Raw genomic sequence first — 15,429 nt, forward strand, 5'->3', positions numbered from 1 at the left:
GCTCCGCCCTCTGCGTTCCACAGTGGGGAAGTGATTTTCCGGCGACCGCTTAGTGGGCGGGGCCAGTGACCAGCAGCTTCACAGGGAGAACATTGTGATTGTTATCATATTTGGCAGCAGGTAATGAGGTTCCTCTCCTTACTGTTACGGTGTCACCTTGTTGTGCTGCTAGGGGGGACCCAGGTGTCACCTCACTGTGCTGCTAGGGGGAACCCAGGTGTCACCTCACTGGGCTGCTAGGGGGGTCCCCGGTGTCACCTTACTGTGCTGCTAGGGGTGGGGGTAGCCAGGAGGAGTCACCTGACTGTGCTGCTGGGTGGGGGGTATAGGTATAGCAGAGAGTCTGGTGTCATATCTTATAGGTATAGTAGACTCTGGGCCTGGCTCAGCACGGATCGCAAGTTTGCACACGCACCCGGCCGCTGCGAAAACATGCTAACGATTGCAACCGCAGCGCAATAAGCCGACGCCCAGCAATACATAATGCCGCCCACATCCGCAATACCTCGCTAGACAGCGAAAACATCGGGAACCATCGGACCCACACGCTCAATATTGGTTGTCCAGACCTCACTCAGAAACTTAAACTTCCTGTGTGCATCTAAAACTCTGGCTGCGTATTCCGGCGCAGGGGCTTAATTATGCACGCCCCTGTAACAGCGTTCAAACGCTCTGGCACGCCTGCGTTTCACTGACCACCCCCCTTCACCACCCTCAAATGGTCACTTCCTTTCAATCAATGTGTGCCGAGTCTGCGTGCTCCCTGCAATCGCTACCCGATCGCAGCAGCCTATTCTCACACTGCGAAACAATCAATCGGGTGCGTGCGAATTTACGACTGCGTTCCATGATGAATCAAGCCCTCTGTTGTCATATTATAGGGTTCACTCTAGGGAAGGCAGGGAGCAGGGCATCTATATAAGAAGGGCACTTCAGTGTGCTCCTGAAAAAGGGCCGTGGACACTCAAGAAGTGGGCATGACCATGAGAAGTGCTCCACTTTCACCACTGTAGATGGTGTGCCCAGCACTCATTGAGATTTTGGGCTGCTCCCAAGCTCTCCCCGCAGTGTATATAGATGCCGGGCTCTCCTGTGTACTCTCCCCCTCCCCCACGTTCTTCTCTTCCCATTGCTATATTCCTTCTCTCTTATGTACTATCCCCTTCCACCCCTGTGCACCATGTCTTTATCCCTTCTGCTCTCCTGTGTCCCCTATCGTCCCACCCCTGTGTCCCCCGATCACCTCTCCCCATGTCTATATCCCTTCTGCTCTTCTGAAGAAAGTCAAGTCCTTTTGCTAGAGAATTTGGAACAGAGTAGCTACTACGCTTAACTTGAATAGTAATTTCTTCTACAGGGTCCATGGGCTCCACAGGGGGACCTTGGGGTGTAGGCGATGGGAACCAATCCGGGCACCACGCAGTTAAAGCTTTAGCTCCCAGGATGCACTGGGTCCACTCTCCCTATACCCCGAGCCAGAGGCACCTCAGTTTCGTTGGTGCCCGGCCGGAGTCGGGTCACCATTTTGCAGGGGGGCTGTTCATTAGCCCCTAAAGCCTTTTTCTTTATTTTATTTAGCTACTTCTACAAGCGACTAGAGCGCACAGCAGCAGACTGTCCGTGGGACGTCTGCGCTGTCGCTCCGCCACACCCCCGGTGCCACGACGCCAGTACTGATCTGGGGATCTCGGCGTGCTTTCCGGGGGTCAGCGCTAGCCAAGGGCCTCCCGGAGAGGACCCAGACATCAGGGGACAGGTTAGGCGGGTCGCCGCTTGCCGTGATCCGCGTATAATGGCAGTTGATACCTTCGGTGTCAAGGGACAGACCGGAGGTGCTGGGTGTGGACGCAGGCTCCAGCCATCGCGCTCCAACTTGACCACCAGGGACATATTGGTTGCGGGAAACCAGCGTCCCAGGAGTTTATAACCGCCCAGGAGAGACAGCTTCCCTGTTTAAGCGGCTCCTTAGCTCAGCACGCCTTTCCACTGCTTTCCTCCTCTGGACACACTCCCTTTGAGTTCTCCTGCGGCCATTTTCTAAGTGTTCAGTCACAGTTCTCCCAGGACAGCGCGTAGTCCGGTCCCCCTGCATACCTCTTCCCAGGGTCAGCGTACTCTCCCCAGGGTCAGCGAATGTAGCACTATTTCCTACCAGACACTGCGTCTGTGTAGTTGAGTATAGTGCCGCTTTGCAGCGTCTTATCTGAATTGTATGTGACTCGTGCTAGCGCTATCACTCTGTCTTTTTTTTCAATCTGTCAATTTATGACTATACCCTTTCTCTCATTCTGCCCTAAATACATGTGTTGTTAAGGGTAGCTCATACCTGACCTCAGATAGATTTTATATTTTTATATATATATATATATATATGTATGTATATATATATATATCTATATATATATATATATATATATATCTATATATATATATATATATATATGAATGAGGGCCAAAAAAAATAGTTTTTGGACAGCCACCGATTGTGCAAGTTGTTGCACTTTAAAAGATGAGAGAGGTCTGTAATTTCCATCATAGGTACACTTTAACTGTGAGAGACAGAATCTGAACAAAAAATTCCGGAAATCACATTGTATGATTTTTAAACAATTTATTTGTATATTCTTGCGGGGAAAAAAATATTTGGACAATCAAAAAGTTTAACTAAATACTTTGTAAAGTAACCTTGGTTGGCAATTACAGAGGTCAAATGTTTCCTGTAGTTCTTGACACTGCCGCAGGTATTTTGGCCCACTCTTCAACTTTTGCGAGCCGCCAGGTGATGGTCGCGACCATCACGACCATCGGGCTTGCGACGAGACCCTTGTGGTAGGGTCTCATCTGCCGCAAGCCCCAGTGAGCTTCCGGCTCTAATAGAGCTGGAAGCTCAGTATGGCTGCCCCCAAACGGCGGGCGTTCCTTCGGGAATGCCTTAGTTTGGCCAGCCACCCCCCGACCCGCCTACCAAACGGGGCGAGCTGTCGATCAACATCGACAGCCGCCCCTTTTGGATGCGAGCGCCGGAGTGAGTGATTTCTCGCTCGCTCCGGGGCACGTGCGCACTGCCCCGCCATCAACCCGCTTGCGAGCACTAAGCGCTCGCGAGAGGGTCTGAATCAGGCCCACAGTTCGCTATTGTGCGTCATTTACCCTGCAGACATTTCTGACACAGGTAATGGACACATGCCTGTATTTTTGTTGCAAACTTGCAGACTATGTACTGTGGCTTTGAGTGAGGAGGATGTGGTTCGGGATGGGTTATATATGAGATGTTATAACTCGCCATGTGCCCCAAACTCCCCAACATCAGTACAGGAGCCCCCTTGGGCATTTTTTTCTCAGATGCTGGCCTCTATCGTGGATTGCCTGGCGGTCCCGACTGTTGTTCCTCCTATGGGGGTACCACAGCAGCCCGTCCCTCACTCACAGGGACTTCCACTAATTGTGCAGACCCCTCCTGTACCACAGGAAGCGGTCATTCCCACAGTAGGATTATTGCAGGGTGGTCCTCCACCATGGGTGGATGTGTGTCTACCTAAGTACAGAGTCTGGCTACGACCTCTATGGCCATTCAGACCATGTTGCAGAGTGAGAAACCTGGAAGACCAGCTAAGCGTCCTGTGTTGTCATGTCAATCCACTCAGCTATCAGAATCTGAGAAGTCATCTGATGACTGAGAGGTGGCTCTATCCCTCTCCCCTCAGCAGGAGACGGAGCCCAAGTCCAGAAGTAATATTCCTGCCTTGCTGCGTGCGGTCAGGTCCGCATTGCTTATAGAGGATGAAGAACCAGCCCCTAAATCCAAACACCCTCTGTTTAAACAGATAAGGGCGTCTTCGGCAGTATTCCCTCTATCAGATCAGCTGGTGGAACACATGGCTTAGGCCTGGCAATCGCCTGGTAAGAGGTATCAACCTCAGAGACATTTGACCTTATGTTACCCATTTCCTGAGGCTCATTGTAACAAGTGGGAATCACCCCCTGCGGTGGATTCACACGTTTAATTAAAAGTGCAACGTTACCTATGCCTTCAATTTCTTCCTTAAAGGACCCCATGGATAGGAAGGTGGAAACTTGCTTGAAGTCTATATACTCTCTTGCAGGAGCTGTTGCCCGGCCATCCATGGCTATCTCCTGGGTAGCTAAGGCTATAGAGAGTTGGGCTGATACAGTAAAGGACTCCTTGGAAGTTCCAGAGAATCAGGTGTCACTGGTCAGCCATATTAGGGATACAGCTGCTTATATCGGTGAGGCCACTCTGGATGCAAGTCTACTGACCTCTAGGGTCTCGGCTGCGGCCATGTCTCCTCGCTGTTCCCTGTGAATACGTTATTGGAGCGTGGATGCCTATTCTAAGAAAGGCCTGGAGGCTTTACCCTATAATGGGGAGATTTTGTTTGGCTCAGAACTGGACAAGATTGTTGACACGTTGGCCAAATCCAAATCTGCATTTCTGCCCTCAGCATCTGCTCCTGCAAAGTCTCGAAGCTCCTCCTTTCGTACCCAAGGAAAATCCAAAGGGCAGTCCTTCCCTAGGAAGTCCACTGCCAAGAAAACTGCCAAGGCTAACAAACAGGCCTGGAGCACAAGACGCCCGGCCTCCAAACATCAGGATAAACCCGCAGCCTGGTGGGGTGGGCCTCCCTCTGGGGGACCCCAGAGTGGGAAGCAGACTTCTTCAGTTCGCTCCAGTACTGGTGTCAAACCACCAAGGATGCTTGGGTAAGAGAAGTGGTCTCTCAGGGGTACACCCTCTCATTCCTTCGAAGGCCTCCCCACCAGTTTTTCTGCACAGACCCTCCTTCAGACAAACCCAAGGCCTTGCAGATGCAGAAAGTCATACAGTCCTTGCTGCAGGCAGGGGTAATTGTACCAGTTCCGCTATCTCAATGAGGGACTGGTTATTATTCTACTCTCTTTCTGGTTCAGAAACCAAATGGGTCTCATCGGCCTATCCTCAACCTCAAAGCTCTGAACAAGTTCCTCATGGTGTCCAGGTTCAGGATGGAAACCTTATGATCCATCATACTGGCTTTGGAGTACAAGAAGGAAGGTGCACTGTTTAGCAGATGTTGCCCTATATAGAAACTTGCTGCTGACAACCGAGGGGTTTTGTCAAAGAACCCTCACAAAAAACATAGAAATTTAAATAGTGTCTGCGCTAGTGTCTATACAAAAAATCCCCCCAAAAAGCCTTAGGGATCTTTGTATAGACACTAGCGCAGACACTTTCTATTTATACTGGCTATGGAACCTGGGGATTACATGGTATCGCTGGACATTCAGGATGCATACCTTCATGTTCCCATAACGCCTTCTCAGCAGTTTGCTATACTGCAACAACACTTTGGCCTATCTACGGCTCCAAGGGTATTTACCAAAATTATGGCGGTCATGGCAGCCCACCTGCGGAGTCAAGGTATCCAACTCTTACCATATCTGGATGACCTCTACTTGTTGGCGAGTTCTCCAGAAGTGCTTCACCACCACCTGCAACTGAGAGTTGCTTGTCTACAAACACACGAGTGGTTGATAAATTGGAAAAAGTCCTCCCTAATCCCCTGAGGATGGTTCATTTGGGAGCCCTTCTCGACTCTCACTAGCAGAGAATCTTTCTGACTCCAGAAAAGATCTCTACGCTGCAGCTGCGAGTACGCAGATGTCTCCGCAGTCGGTGTCAGTCCACTTGGCGAAGCAGGTTCTGGGATCCATTGTATCCACATTCGACTTGGTGGAATATGCTCAGTTCCATTCCAGGCCCCTGCAGGGTCTGATCTTCTCCAGGTGGGACGGATTACCCCACCGGATCAAAGCTCAGACATGGTACTCTATCCGGAGGTGCATCTGTTCCTCTCTTAGTGGCTACAGACAGAAGTTCAAGCAAGACTGGCCCACATGTCATTAATTCTCAGATCTTCGGAGACTCTCCTTCGATACTCCGTTCCTGCTGCCTCAACGTCCGGACTTGTTATCTCAGGGTCCTTACCTTTACCCGGACCTGGATCATCTGTCTTTGAAGGCGTGACTCTTGAGACATCCCTCCTAAGGTCCAAAGGATTCTGTAACTCTGTCATCGACACAATGATTAGAGCACGTAAACCTGCCCGCCAGGATCTACCACAGAATGTGGCATACATATTTCCAGTGGTGTCGTACAAAGGCTTACTACCCTCAAGTGTTTTGAATTTCCAGAATACTGGCTGTGAGGTTCTGAATTTGTTGTGGACCCGGGGTGGTGATAGGAGCAGACACAGAAACAGACTTAAATGAAAAAGTGGAGTTTTTAATAAGTGACTTAGAAGCCAATAAGCAAACATTGGCTAGATGGCTTCGTATGACTATCTCAGAAGCTTACACAGAGGCCTGTTCCGTCTTCTGTTAAGGCTCTCATTTTAATCGGTCTGTGGGTCCCTCGTGGGCAGCTCGCCATGGCGCCTTGGCTATTCAGGTTTGTAAGGCGGCCATGTGGTCTTCGGTCCAGACCTTTCTATGCATTTGATACCTTTGCCTCTCAGGATTCTTCCTTTGGGCACCGGATTCTCCTCTCAGCACAGGAGCGTCCCCACCCTTAAAAGGACTGCTTTGGGACATCCCCAAGGTCTCCCTGTGGACATAGAGAATTTATGGGCAAGATTTTGGAGCATAAGGAAGCAGATCCAGGTCTGTGTAATCATAGCCAAAGCAGACCCCCGATCTGACCCAGGGTTGTGAGTTAGTGTGTGAGAGCCCCACAGGGAAATCTTATTTGTCCCATAGTGTAGATATAACAAAGGCGTACTCGCCCTGCTTTTATACATGTCCCATTTCTTCCCCGAAAAGCGCAGCTTAGGGAGAGAATTAGCCCGATTTGGTCAGCTATGCTTAGAAACCTCACATATGTTAAAGGTGGAGGTCACTGGCCTCTAGGTCATGCCAAAACAATGTGGCTGGTGGGGCAAAAGAGGCCATAATTTGAGAGCTGCAAGTCTTTTTGACTTGCCATGATCCTTCCCAGCTACAAAAGTATTATTTTGATTATTTCTAACGTCATGGATCTTGCAGAAATAATAAAACATATTTTTAACTTGAATTAATAATAATAATTGTAAGTTTAAAAGTACATGATACTTGAGTCCTCCCACACACATTGTTATTTTTCTGCTTTGTGTGTGTCAGGTTCCTATAAGGTGTGAGTACGTTACTGTCTATTTCTCCATTGCAGGAGGGGGAGTATATAGAAGGACACAGGGGTCTGTACAAGGACGTGATGATGGAGACTCACCGGCCCCTCACATCACTGGGTAAGAGGAGACTGTCACTTACTGTAATGGGTAGAGCAGCTATGGGGCCACCTATATACACATCATCTGATAATCACATATATACAGTGTAATCAGTCACTGTGTGTCTCCTACAGATGGGGCCAGTAATAGGAATACCCCAGAGAGATGTCCCCGTCCTCTTTATTCCCAGGATGATGCAGCGGAGAATCACAGTGTCCCACAGGAGGATCAGGTAGGTGGGATTGAGGGTCTCATAATATAGAATAACACAGTGACTTTTCACTATATGATCTGTAGGGAAGCTGATTGGCTGTTTAGACTGAGAATCTTCTGTTTCAACTCAGTTAATTAGTTCAGATATGATTAAAGTGTTATTTTATTGGTTGGTTTGTTATTTAGGGTGACGGCCTGACTATTATTAAGGTAGAAATTGTAGAGGGAGAAGAGACATATATGAAGGCTGATCAGCAGTGTAAGGAGGAGGAAATCCCTACAGCTATCAGCACAGGTGAGTAATAATCACTAAGTACAGAACAGAGTCACATATTCTCCTTGTTCCACCACTACAGCAATCTCTTATCCTACACCCTCCTCTGTCAGTGCAGACTAATAAGGACACAGTATCTGCCCAGTGGGAGAGTCAGGAGCCATCAGCCCCTATTATACTCCTGCTCTCCCCCTCACATCATGTCACTGTGTGTTACCAGCCCAGAGACCTAACCAGTCTCCTCCCCACACTCTCTGGTGTATCTCATACATCAGGAGCCATCAGCCCCTATTATACCCCGGCTCTCCTCCTCACATTATGTCACTGTGTGTTACCAGCCCAGAGACATGATCAGTCTTCTCCCCAGACTATCTGGTGTATCTCATACATCAGGAGCCATCAGCCCCTATTATACTCCTGCTCTCCCCCTCACATCATGTCACTGTGTGTTACCAGCCCAGAGATCTGACCAGTCTCCTCCCCACACTCTCTGGTGTATGTCATACATCAGGAGCCATCAGCCCCTATTTGCTCCTGCTCTCCCCCTCACATCATGTCACTGTGTGTTACCTGCCCAGAGATCTGACCAGTCTCCTCCCCACACTCTCTGGTGTATCTCATACATGAGGAGCCATCAGTCCCTATTATACTCCTGCTCTCCCCCTCACATCATGTCACTGTGTGTTACCAGCCTAGAGATCTGACCAGTCTCCTCCCCACACTCTCTGGTGTATCTCATTCATCAGGAGCCATCAGCCCCTATTATACTCCTGCTCTCCTCCTCACATCATGTCACTGTGTGTTACCAGCCCAGAGATCTGACCAGTCTCCTCCCCACACTCTCTGGTGTATCTCATACATCAGGAGTCATCAGCCCCTATTATACTCCTGCTCTCCCCCTCACATCATGTCACTGTGTGTTACCAACCCAGAGATCTGACCAGTCTCCTAATTTTTTTACCCACACTGTGCACCAGTGTACATGTCTCATTACCTAGCGTCAGTGCCCTGGTATTATGCCTTTCTGTTGTGTGCCAGATTCCTGCTTACTCCTGACCTTAATCCTGTGCCCCTGATTTACTGATTACGAACCTAAGCCTGTGACTCTGCCCACCTCCTAGGACTGACCATTCTCTCTTGTGATTCTGTCCCACTCTACGCCCCACCTAGTTGCAGTAAGGGGGCAAGTAGAGGGTCATGGCCTGTGAGCTCCTGGCAGAGAAGCCCATATCTACATGCGGTAGTATCAGGTGAAGACCAGGGGTCTGTTAGCCTCTGCACTCCCATGCTGCCAGCGTCAACCATAAGCCTACAACACAACCCTTCCAACTAGTCTACCTCGTGACAGTCTGGTGAGCTTCATATATGAGTACCCCTGACCCACTGCAGTAATAGTCACTGGAAGGATATTCCCCATGATAATATATAATATTACCCATTATTTCTGTTGTGTAATAATACCTGAATATTGTTTTTCTGCATATGCTTTAAAGAAACAGTGCAATAATACCGCAAACTCCCAGGTCATACCACTCCTCCCAAAACTCACACACACCTTATTACAGCACTCACTTCACACAAACTGCACATTTAGACCCACATATCCACACAGCTGTCATTGCACATGTGATCCCCTCCAGTCTCGGTGCTAGCTCTTCATCCCCTGATCATCGTCCTCTATATCCTGTGCTGCCCTTATGCATTTTTCCACTGCACCCGGCTCCATTCTCCTTCTCTGTCCCGATGTCTACCCTCCGCTCTCTGCTGTCATCATTCTGTGTTTTTTCCCATTCTGCTGTCCCTTGATGCTGTACTGTGCTGTACTGCCGTGTCTATCTGCTTTCCTTCCCATGTCTGAAGCCAATGGTTTGTTTGTTCAGCAAGAGCCATATTCGCCTTGTGTACATGGAGATAAAGTGGTCATGGTTTGCAAATTGACATTTACCAATGGAACATTTTGAACCTACTAATAGTATGAAAGTTTCGTGGCATTTTTGGCTGCTCCTAAGCTACTTCACTGAAGAGGATGAGTGAGGCTCATCCTCCACATATGCCTTAAGACTGCTGAGAATGAGCCCCACTCGTCCTCCACAGTGACGGGGGGTATTGAAAAGAAAGAAAAACTTTTTTCCCCACAGGTCATTCCATGCCAAATATTCACAAAAGAAGTAACTTTTCAACCCGACCATCTCAGATTTTCGTGAAATTAGGTAGGATGATAGATGGCATAAAGTAACTTTCATATATAAACTTTTAGCCCTCAGTGATACATGTTGCTACAGGATTTCAAACATGACAAAAAAAATTTAATTTATGCTTGGTATGGGCAACATCTCCACTTCTAAAAACTCTCACTTTAGTAAATATACTCCGTAGTGTGTCACTGTGTTCTAGGGATAACCACCGGTGGGTTTCTATCGATGGTCACCATCGGTGATAACCATTGATGGTACAATATCAATCTATGCATTGAGTACTAGTGGGTGATACAAGAAATACTTTCCTTCGGGAGGGGGCACCCAGGTTGGCATAGGAGGGGGGTGGGGGGCAGCATAGGGGGCGTGGCTATGGAAATTACCCGGCATTAGAATCATTTCAAGGGAAGAATTTTCAAGGGAGATCGCATCGTGTATGGGCACCTTAACAAAGAGAGATTGTATTTAAGTGTATAACATACTTTATGTACAGAAACATTAAACATACACTTTTTTTTTTTTATTAGATATTCAAGGTCAAAGGTTACATCATGTGACCTTGAAATGTAAAAGTCAATATTTAAATATAAAACTATTTTTTATGAAAACTCCGGTTCCTTAGCTTTAAAACAAGACCAACATGAAAGTTCTACCACAATTAGAAGCAAAGTTATGATTGGTTTTAGTTGACCTTACAAGCATACATTTTACATTTGTTGTCATGTTTGCAACCCTGTAGCATGAACACTGTGTATCACTAAGGGCTAAACTTCTACATACAAAAGTTACTATGTGCCGTCTATCACCCTACCTAATATGATGAAAATCTAAAGGCCCCCATACACGGTGCAATGGCACCGTGCGAGGTGACAGGGGATCCGTCGTCCCACATATCGGGCGGTCCACACACACGGTGCGATCGGGTGGCCGACAGCCCGATATGCCGGCTCCCCCATCCCTCACCCGCATAGCAATCCATGGGATCGCACATCGCATCCCCTGATCAATTGGTCCTGCAGAAAGATCAGGGGGTGCGATGTACGACCCCACGGGAGCGCGCTCGGCCCGTCATTAGGGACATACACTGTGCGATGTAGCAGGCAAATTACACCACATCAGTCGGATCGCCTGCTTTATCGCCCCGTGTATGGGGGACTTAAGATGGTCGGGTTGGAAGCTGTGATGATTTGGCATGGGATGACTCCCACCAGTCTTACAGTCAGCAGGTGGTATAACAAGGTTATATTATGCAGCGTTTTATTAGATATTGTCTGGTAGACAATATTAACCTGCACTACAAAAATGTTAAGATTTCCACAGATGGGGAAGGGGATCTGCAGGCCAAATCTCCCCCATCTTGTGTTCAATAATAAAAAAGGCCCTTATTTAATGCGGTAGGTTTTCTAGAATAAAAATGGGTAACCGTATTGGGGGTACCATATTATTTCCAAAAGTTATAAGTATTTAAATTATCAGGAAAAAAAAAATTTTTTTTAAATTGCAGATTTTGATATGACACATGAGACCGTGTCCAGACAAGTACCATAACAGATTTCTTTAACTTTTTTGGCCATCTTGGTTAAATTGTATTTGACATATATGAAGGAGTAAAAAGTCTTGCGCTATTTACTGAAAATGCAATGCCTTTTGAAAATCATCAAGATATAATTTCTGTGGGTAGTGCCTAAAGGCATTGTGATACTGATGTTGGATTGTGATGAGCGCAAATATCGGAAAATGAGCTCTGCAAGGGAATCAGAAAACCATCTGCTGTGCATGGGCTAATATATAAGTTGTCTATTTCCATATATGTATGTTATTCCCAGCAGTTGAATGCAAGAGCAGGAATCCCACAAAGGAACATCTCCTTTTATCTCCAGATTTTGAAGTGGATGATCACCGAATCGCACAAAATTATCCAGGAGAAAACCCCACCGCCCTAAATATACATCCAGTACTTGACAGTACATATATATTATACAATACCTCTAAACAGATGGAATGTTCTCCTGATAACTCAGACAGTATTACACATAGGACAGCCCGTACCGGTGATACAGTTTATCCCTGTCCTGATTGTGGTAAATGCTTTGTACATCGTTCAATCTTCGTTAGACATCGGAGGAGTCACACAGATGACAAACCATTTCCATGCTCTGAGTGTGGGAAATGTTTCACCCACAAATCTGGTCTTGTTACACACCAGAGACTTCACACCGGCGAGAGGCCGTTTCTGTGTTCCGATTGCGGGAAATGTTTTGTAGACAAATCGGGTCTTGTGTCACATCAGAGAAGTCACACGGGTGAGAGACCATTTCTGTGCGCTGAGTGCGGGAAATGTTTTACGCACAAATCAGGTCTTCTCGATCATAAAAGAATCCACACAGGCGAGAAGCCATTTTCCTGCTCCGAATGCGGGAAATGCTTTACACAGAAATCAAAACTTATCAGACATCAGAGAGTTCACACGGGCGAAAGGCCATTTCCATGTTCTGAGTGTGGGAAAGGTTTTTCACAGAAAGCAGAGCTTGTTGTACATCTTAGAACTCACACGGGTGAGAAGCCATTTACATGCTCGGAGTGCGGAAAATGTTTTACAAAGAAAGAAAAACTTATCAGACATCAGAGAATCCACACAGGCGAGAAACCATTTCTGTGTTCTGCGTGTGGGAAATGTTTTGCGCAGAAACAAAAACTTGTCGCCCATCTGAGGACTCACACGGGTGAGAAACCGTTTTCATGTTCTGAGTGCGGGAAATGTTTTACAATTAAATCTACACTTATTATACATCAGAGAACACACACGGGCGAGAAGCCGTTTCCATGTTATGAGTGTGGGAAATGGTTTACACAGAAATCAAAATTGGTTGAACATCAGAGAACTCACACGGGCGAGAAGCCATTTTCATGTTCTGAGTGTAGGAAGTGGTTTTCAAAGAAAGAAAAACTGATTAGACATCAGAGGACTCACACAGGCGATAAACCGTTCCCATGTTCTGAGTGTGGGAGATGGTTTGCACACAGATCCAATCTCGTCAGACACCAGAGAACTCACACTGGTTAGAAACCATTTAGGAAAATGTTTTGCACAAAAATCAAGTCTTGTACATCAGAGAGCTCACTGGTATGATGAACCGTTTTCATGCGTAGATTCTGAAAAAAGTTTTATATACGTCTTGTACAATTCACGCAGCAGAAAAGTAGTTTCTGTGACCTGACCAATATGACATGAGGTTGCTTCAATAATCAAAATGTTGTAAACACTACATTAAAACAGACATACATAATGTCATCAAACATAATTAAAGACAGATATCAATCCATACTCAATTCAAAGCTTTAGTCACACAGTAAATGAACATGTTATAATTTGTCAGCATGGTTGGTGTAATGGTTAGCATTGCTGCCTCACAGTACTGATGTCTTGGGTTAATTTCCTGCAACGGCCCTAACTGTGTGGAGTTTGTATGTTCTCCCCATTATTGCTCTAAGACTGAAACAGCTTGAGCAAGTGTGGAACGTAAAGCAATTTCCTACATTTATTAAATATTATTAGTGATAACAAGACCATGTTGCTGTTTATATAAGGTACTGTCTATATGGTCCTGCAATGTCCTGGACCTATGGGTCCTGACTGAAATCTCAGAGGCGAACACACAAGTTCTGCGAGCAATTCAGAGTAGCTCGGTAGTGAGACGAATGGGTATAACTAGACGGCAATGGGGCTCTGGCACTTAGGATAAGTGTGCTGTGGGTCTGTAGATGGAATTGCGGCCTACTCAGAGGTATATGTAAGCAGAGACCAGACAATTTCAGAGGGATCTATTGCCTCAGCAATGAGGCTGCATCCACACCGATGCTGCAGACGGGAAATACAGGTGGAAATTCGCCGCTGTATTCCAGCACACAGCAGCGGCTTTGCGCGAGACTGAATCAGCTCCATAATGTGGAAACTGGGACACTATTATTGTACATTACATTCTCACTCTGTAATCGAATGTGTGAGATGGTTCATATAACGTATTCTGTGATATAGGGGTCTATTTACTAAGCCTCGGATGGAGATAAAATTAACGGAGATAAGGTACCAACCAAACAGGTCCTAACTGTAATTTTTCAAACACAGCCTGTGACATGGCAGTTAGGAGCTGATTGGTACCTTATCTCCATCGACTTTATCGCCATCCAAGGCTTAGTAAATAGACCCCTATATACTAAACCTTGGAGAGTGATAAAGTGGATGGAGTTTGAAACACGACAGGAGCTGATTGCTTGGTACTTTATCTAAAATCACTATCTCTCTACAAGGCTTAGTACAGCTATATATATGACTTAGAAGTGGACAGGTCAGGCCTCTTCATCATCTTGATTCAGAAATGTGCAGATAATTGTTTGGTTTACATCTAGTACGCACTTTTTATTTATAACTTAGACAGAATGTTGTGAAGGTGACACGGGGCACTGGAAACTGATGGCTGTCTGTCTTGTTACAACAACCCCCTAAATGTTTTATATCAAGGAGTGAAAATAGTGGATAAGTGAACCAATGTTGCCCATATCAACCAATCAGCTTCTACCTATTATTTTATAGAATGTACTTGACAAATGCTACCTCAAAGCGGATTGGTTGCTATGGGTAACTTCTCCACTGGTCCACACGCAATATTCATACTTAACCAATCTCCTAGCAAGACAGGGAGAATCCCAAATCTCGGGTGGCTCTCTCAAACACCTCAGAAGAGTAGGAAAGTCACCATTAAGTACCTCGCTGCCCCCTCCATGTTGTGTTGGCATGTGTGCCAATGCTCAGGTAGCAATGAGTATTTCCGTGGAGATCTTCATATTGCTATATATATGGAGGCATGTTTGATTAAGGTTGGACCCATGCTGTCTTTCCAGAGAACTTACCTGGAAGGAAATTCTTTGGCAGCATAAGGATATGGACCCCATTTTGTGGGGTGATCCAACGTTCATGGGAATTCGACCTAGCGATTCAATAGGAGCCAATGACTTTGCTGAGGTGCTTCATGAATTGATTGCCCACATTCTGAGGAATGCCACCTCAAAATGGCTGCCTGCACTGTTTGTCAGCGACAGTTGTACTTTAATTTTAATTTGATGGACTTTACGTAACACCTGAAACATTCGAAAATTTTAGTCTTCTATTTCTTGCTATTCTATGCAAGTTTAAGTACATTGCTGGTCTCTGTTTTGTATATTTATATCCTATATTGTGTACGGTAGTTTGCACATTGACTAATGTAAAGTGTTTTAAGGGCCTGATTAAGCATGGTTCGCAGCCACGAATTTGCATGCACCCGGTCGATTGTTTCACACTGCGCATGCGTGAAAGGATGGTTCTCGATGTTACCGATGTTTTCGTTGTCTAGCGAGGTATTGTGTATGTGAGTAAAGGGAAGTGGGCGGCATTATGTAGTAGTGGGCGTCTGGTTAATGTGCTGCGGTTTCATTGCGATTAGTTCAT

The 15,429-nt window shown here is 46.4% G+C and overlaps 1 protein-coding gene across 1 annotated transcript; it reads left to right on the forward strand.

The window, feature by feature from the left end:
- The first annotated feature begins 70 nt into the window (after positions 1 to 70).
- On the forward strand, positions 71 to 14,936 carry LOC148500730 (uncharacterized). Its single transcript, XM_088451396.1, has 5 exons — positions 71 to 120; positions 7,202 to 7,280; positions 7,397 to 7,494; positions 7,662 to 7,770; positions 11,771 to 14,936. Exons 2-5 carry the CDS (start codon positions 7,247 to 7,249, stop codon positions 13,006 to 13,008), a joined length of 1,479 nt encoding a protein of 492 aa, XP_088307522.1. The 5' UTR covers positions 71 to 120; positions 7,202 to 7,246; the 3' UTR covers positions 13,009 to 14,936.
- Positions 14,937 to 15,429: the final 493 nt, after the last annotated feature.

Source organism: Taudactylus pleione, unplaced genomic scaffold, assembly GCF_031769625.1.
Source record: "Taudactylus pleione unplaced genomic scaffold, aTauple2 ptg000547l, whole genome shotgun sequence".
Taxonomy (NCBI): Eukaryota; Metazoa; Chordata; class Amphibia; order Anura; family Myobatrachidae; genus Taudactylus; species Taudactylus pleione.

Bases quoted from the DNA above. Each gene is read 5' to 3' on its own strand.
- LOC148500730 (XM_088451396.1), top strand. From the start codon at position 7,247: ATGATGGAGACTCACCGGCCCCTCACATCACTGG. The intron at 7,281-7,396 runs GTAAGAGGAGAC...TGTCTCCTACAG, and splicing joins CCGGCCCCTCACATCACTGG to ATGGGGCCAGTAATAGGAAT. The intron at 7,771-11,770 runs GTGAGTAATAAT...TGTTATTCCCAG, and splicing joins CCCTACAGCTATCAGCACAG to CAGTTGAATGCAAGAGCAGG.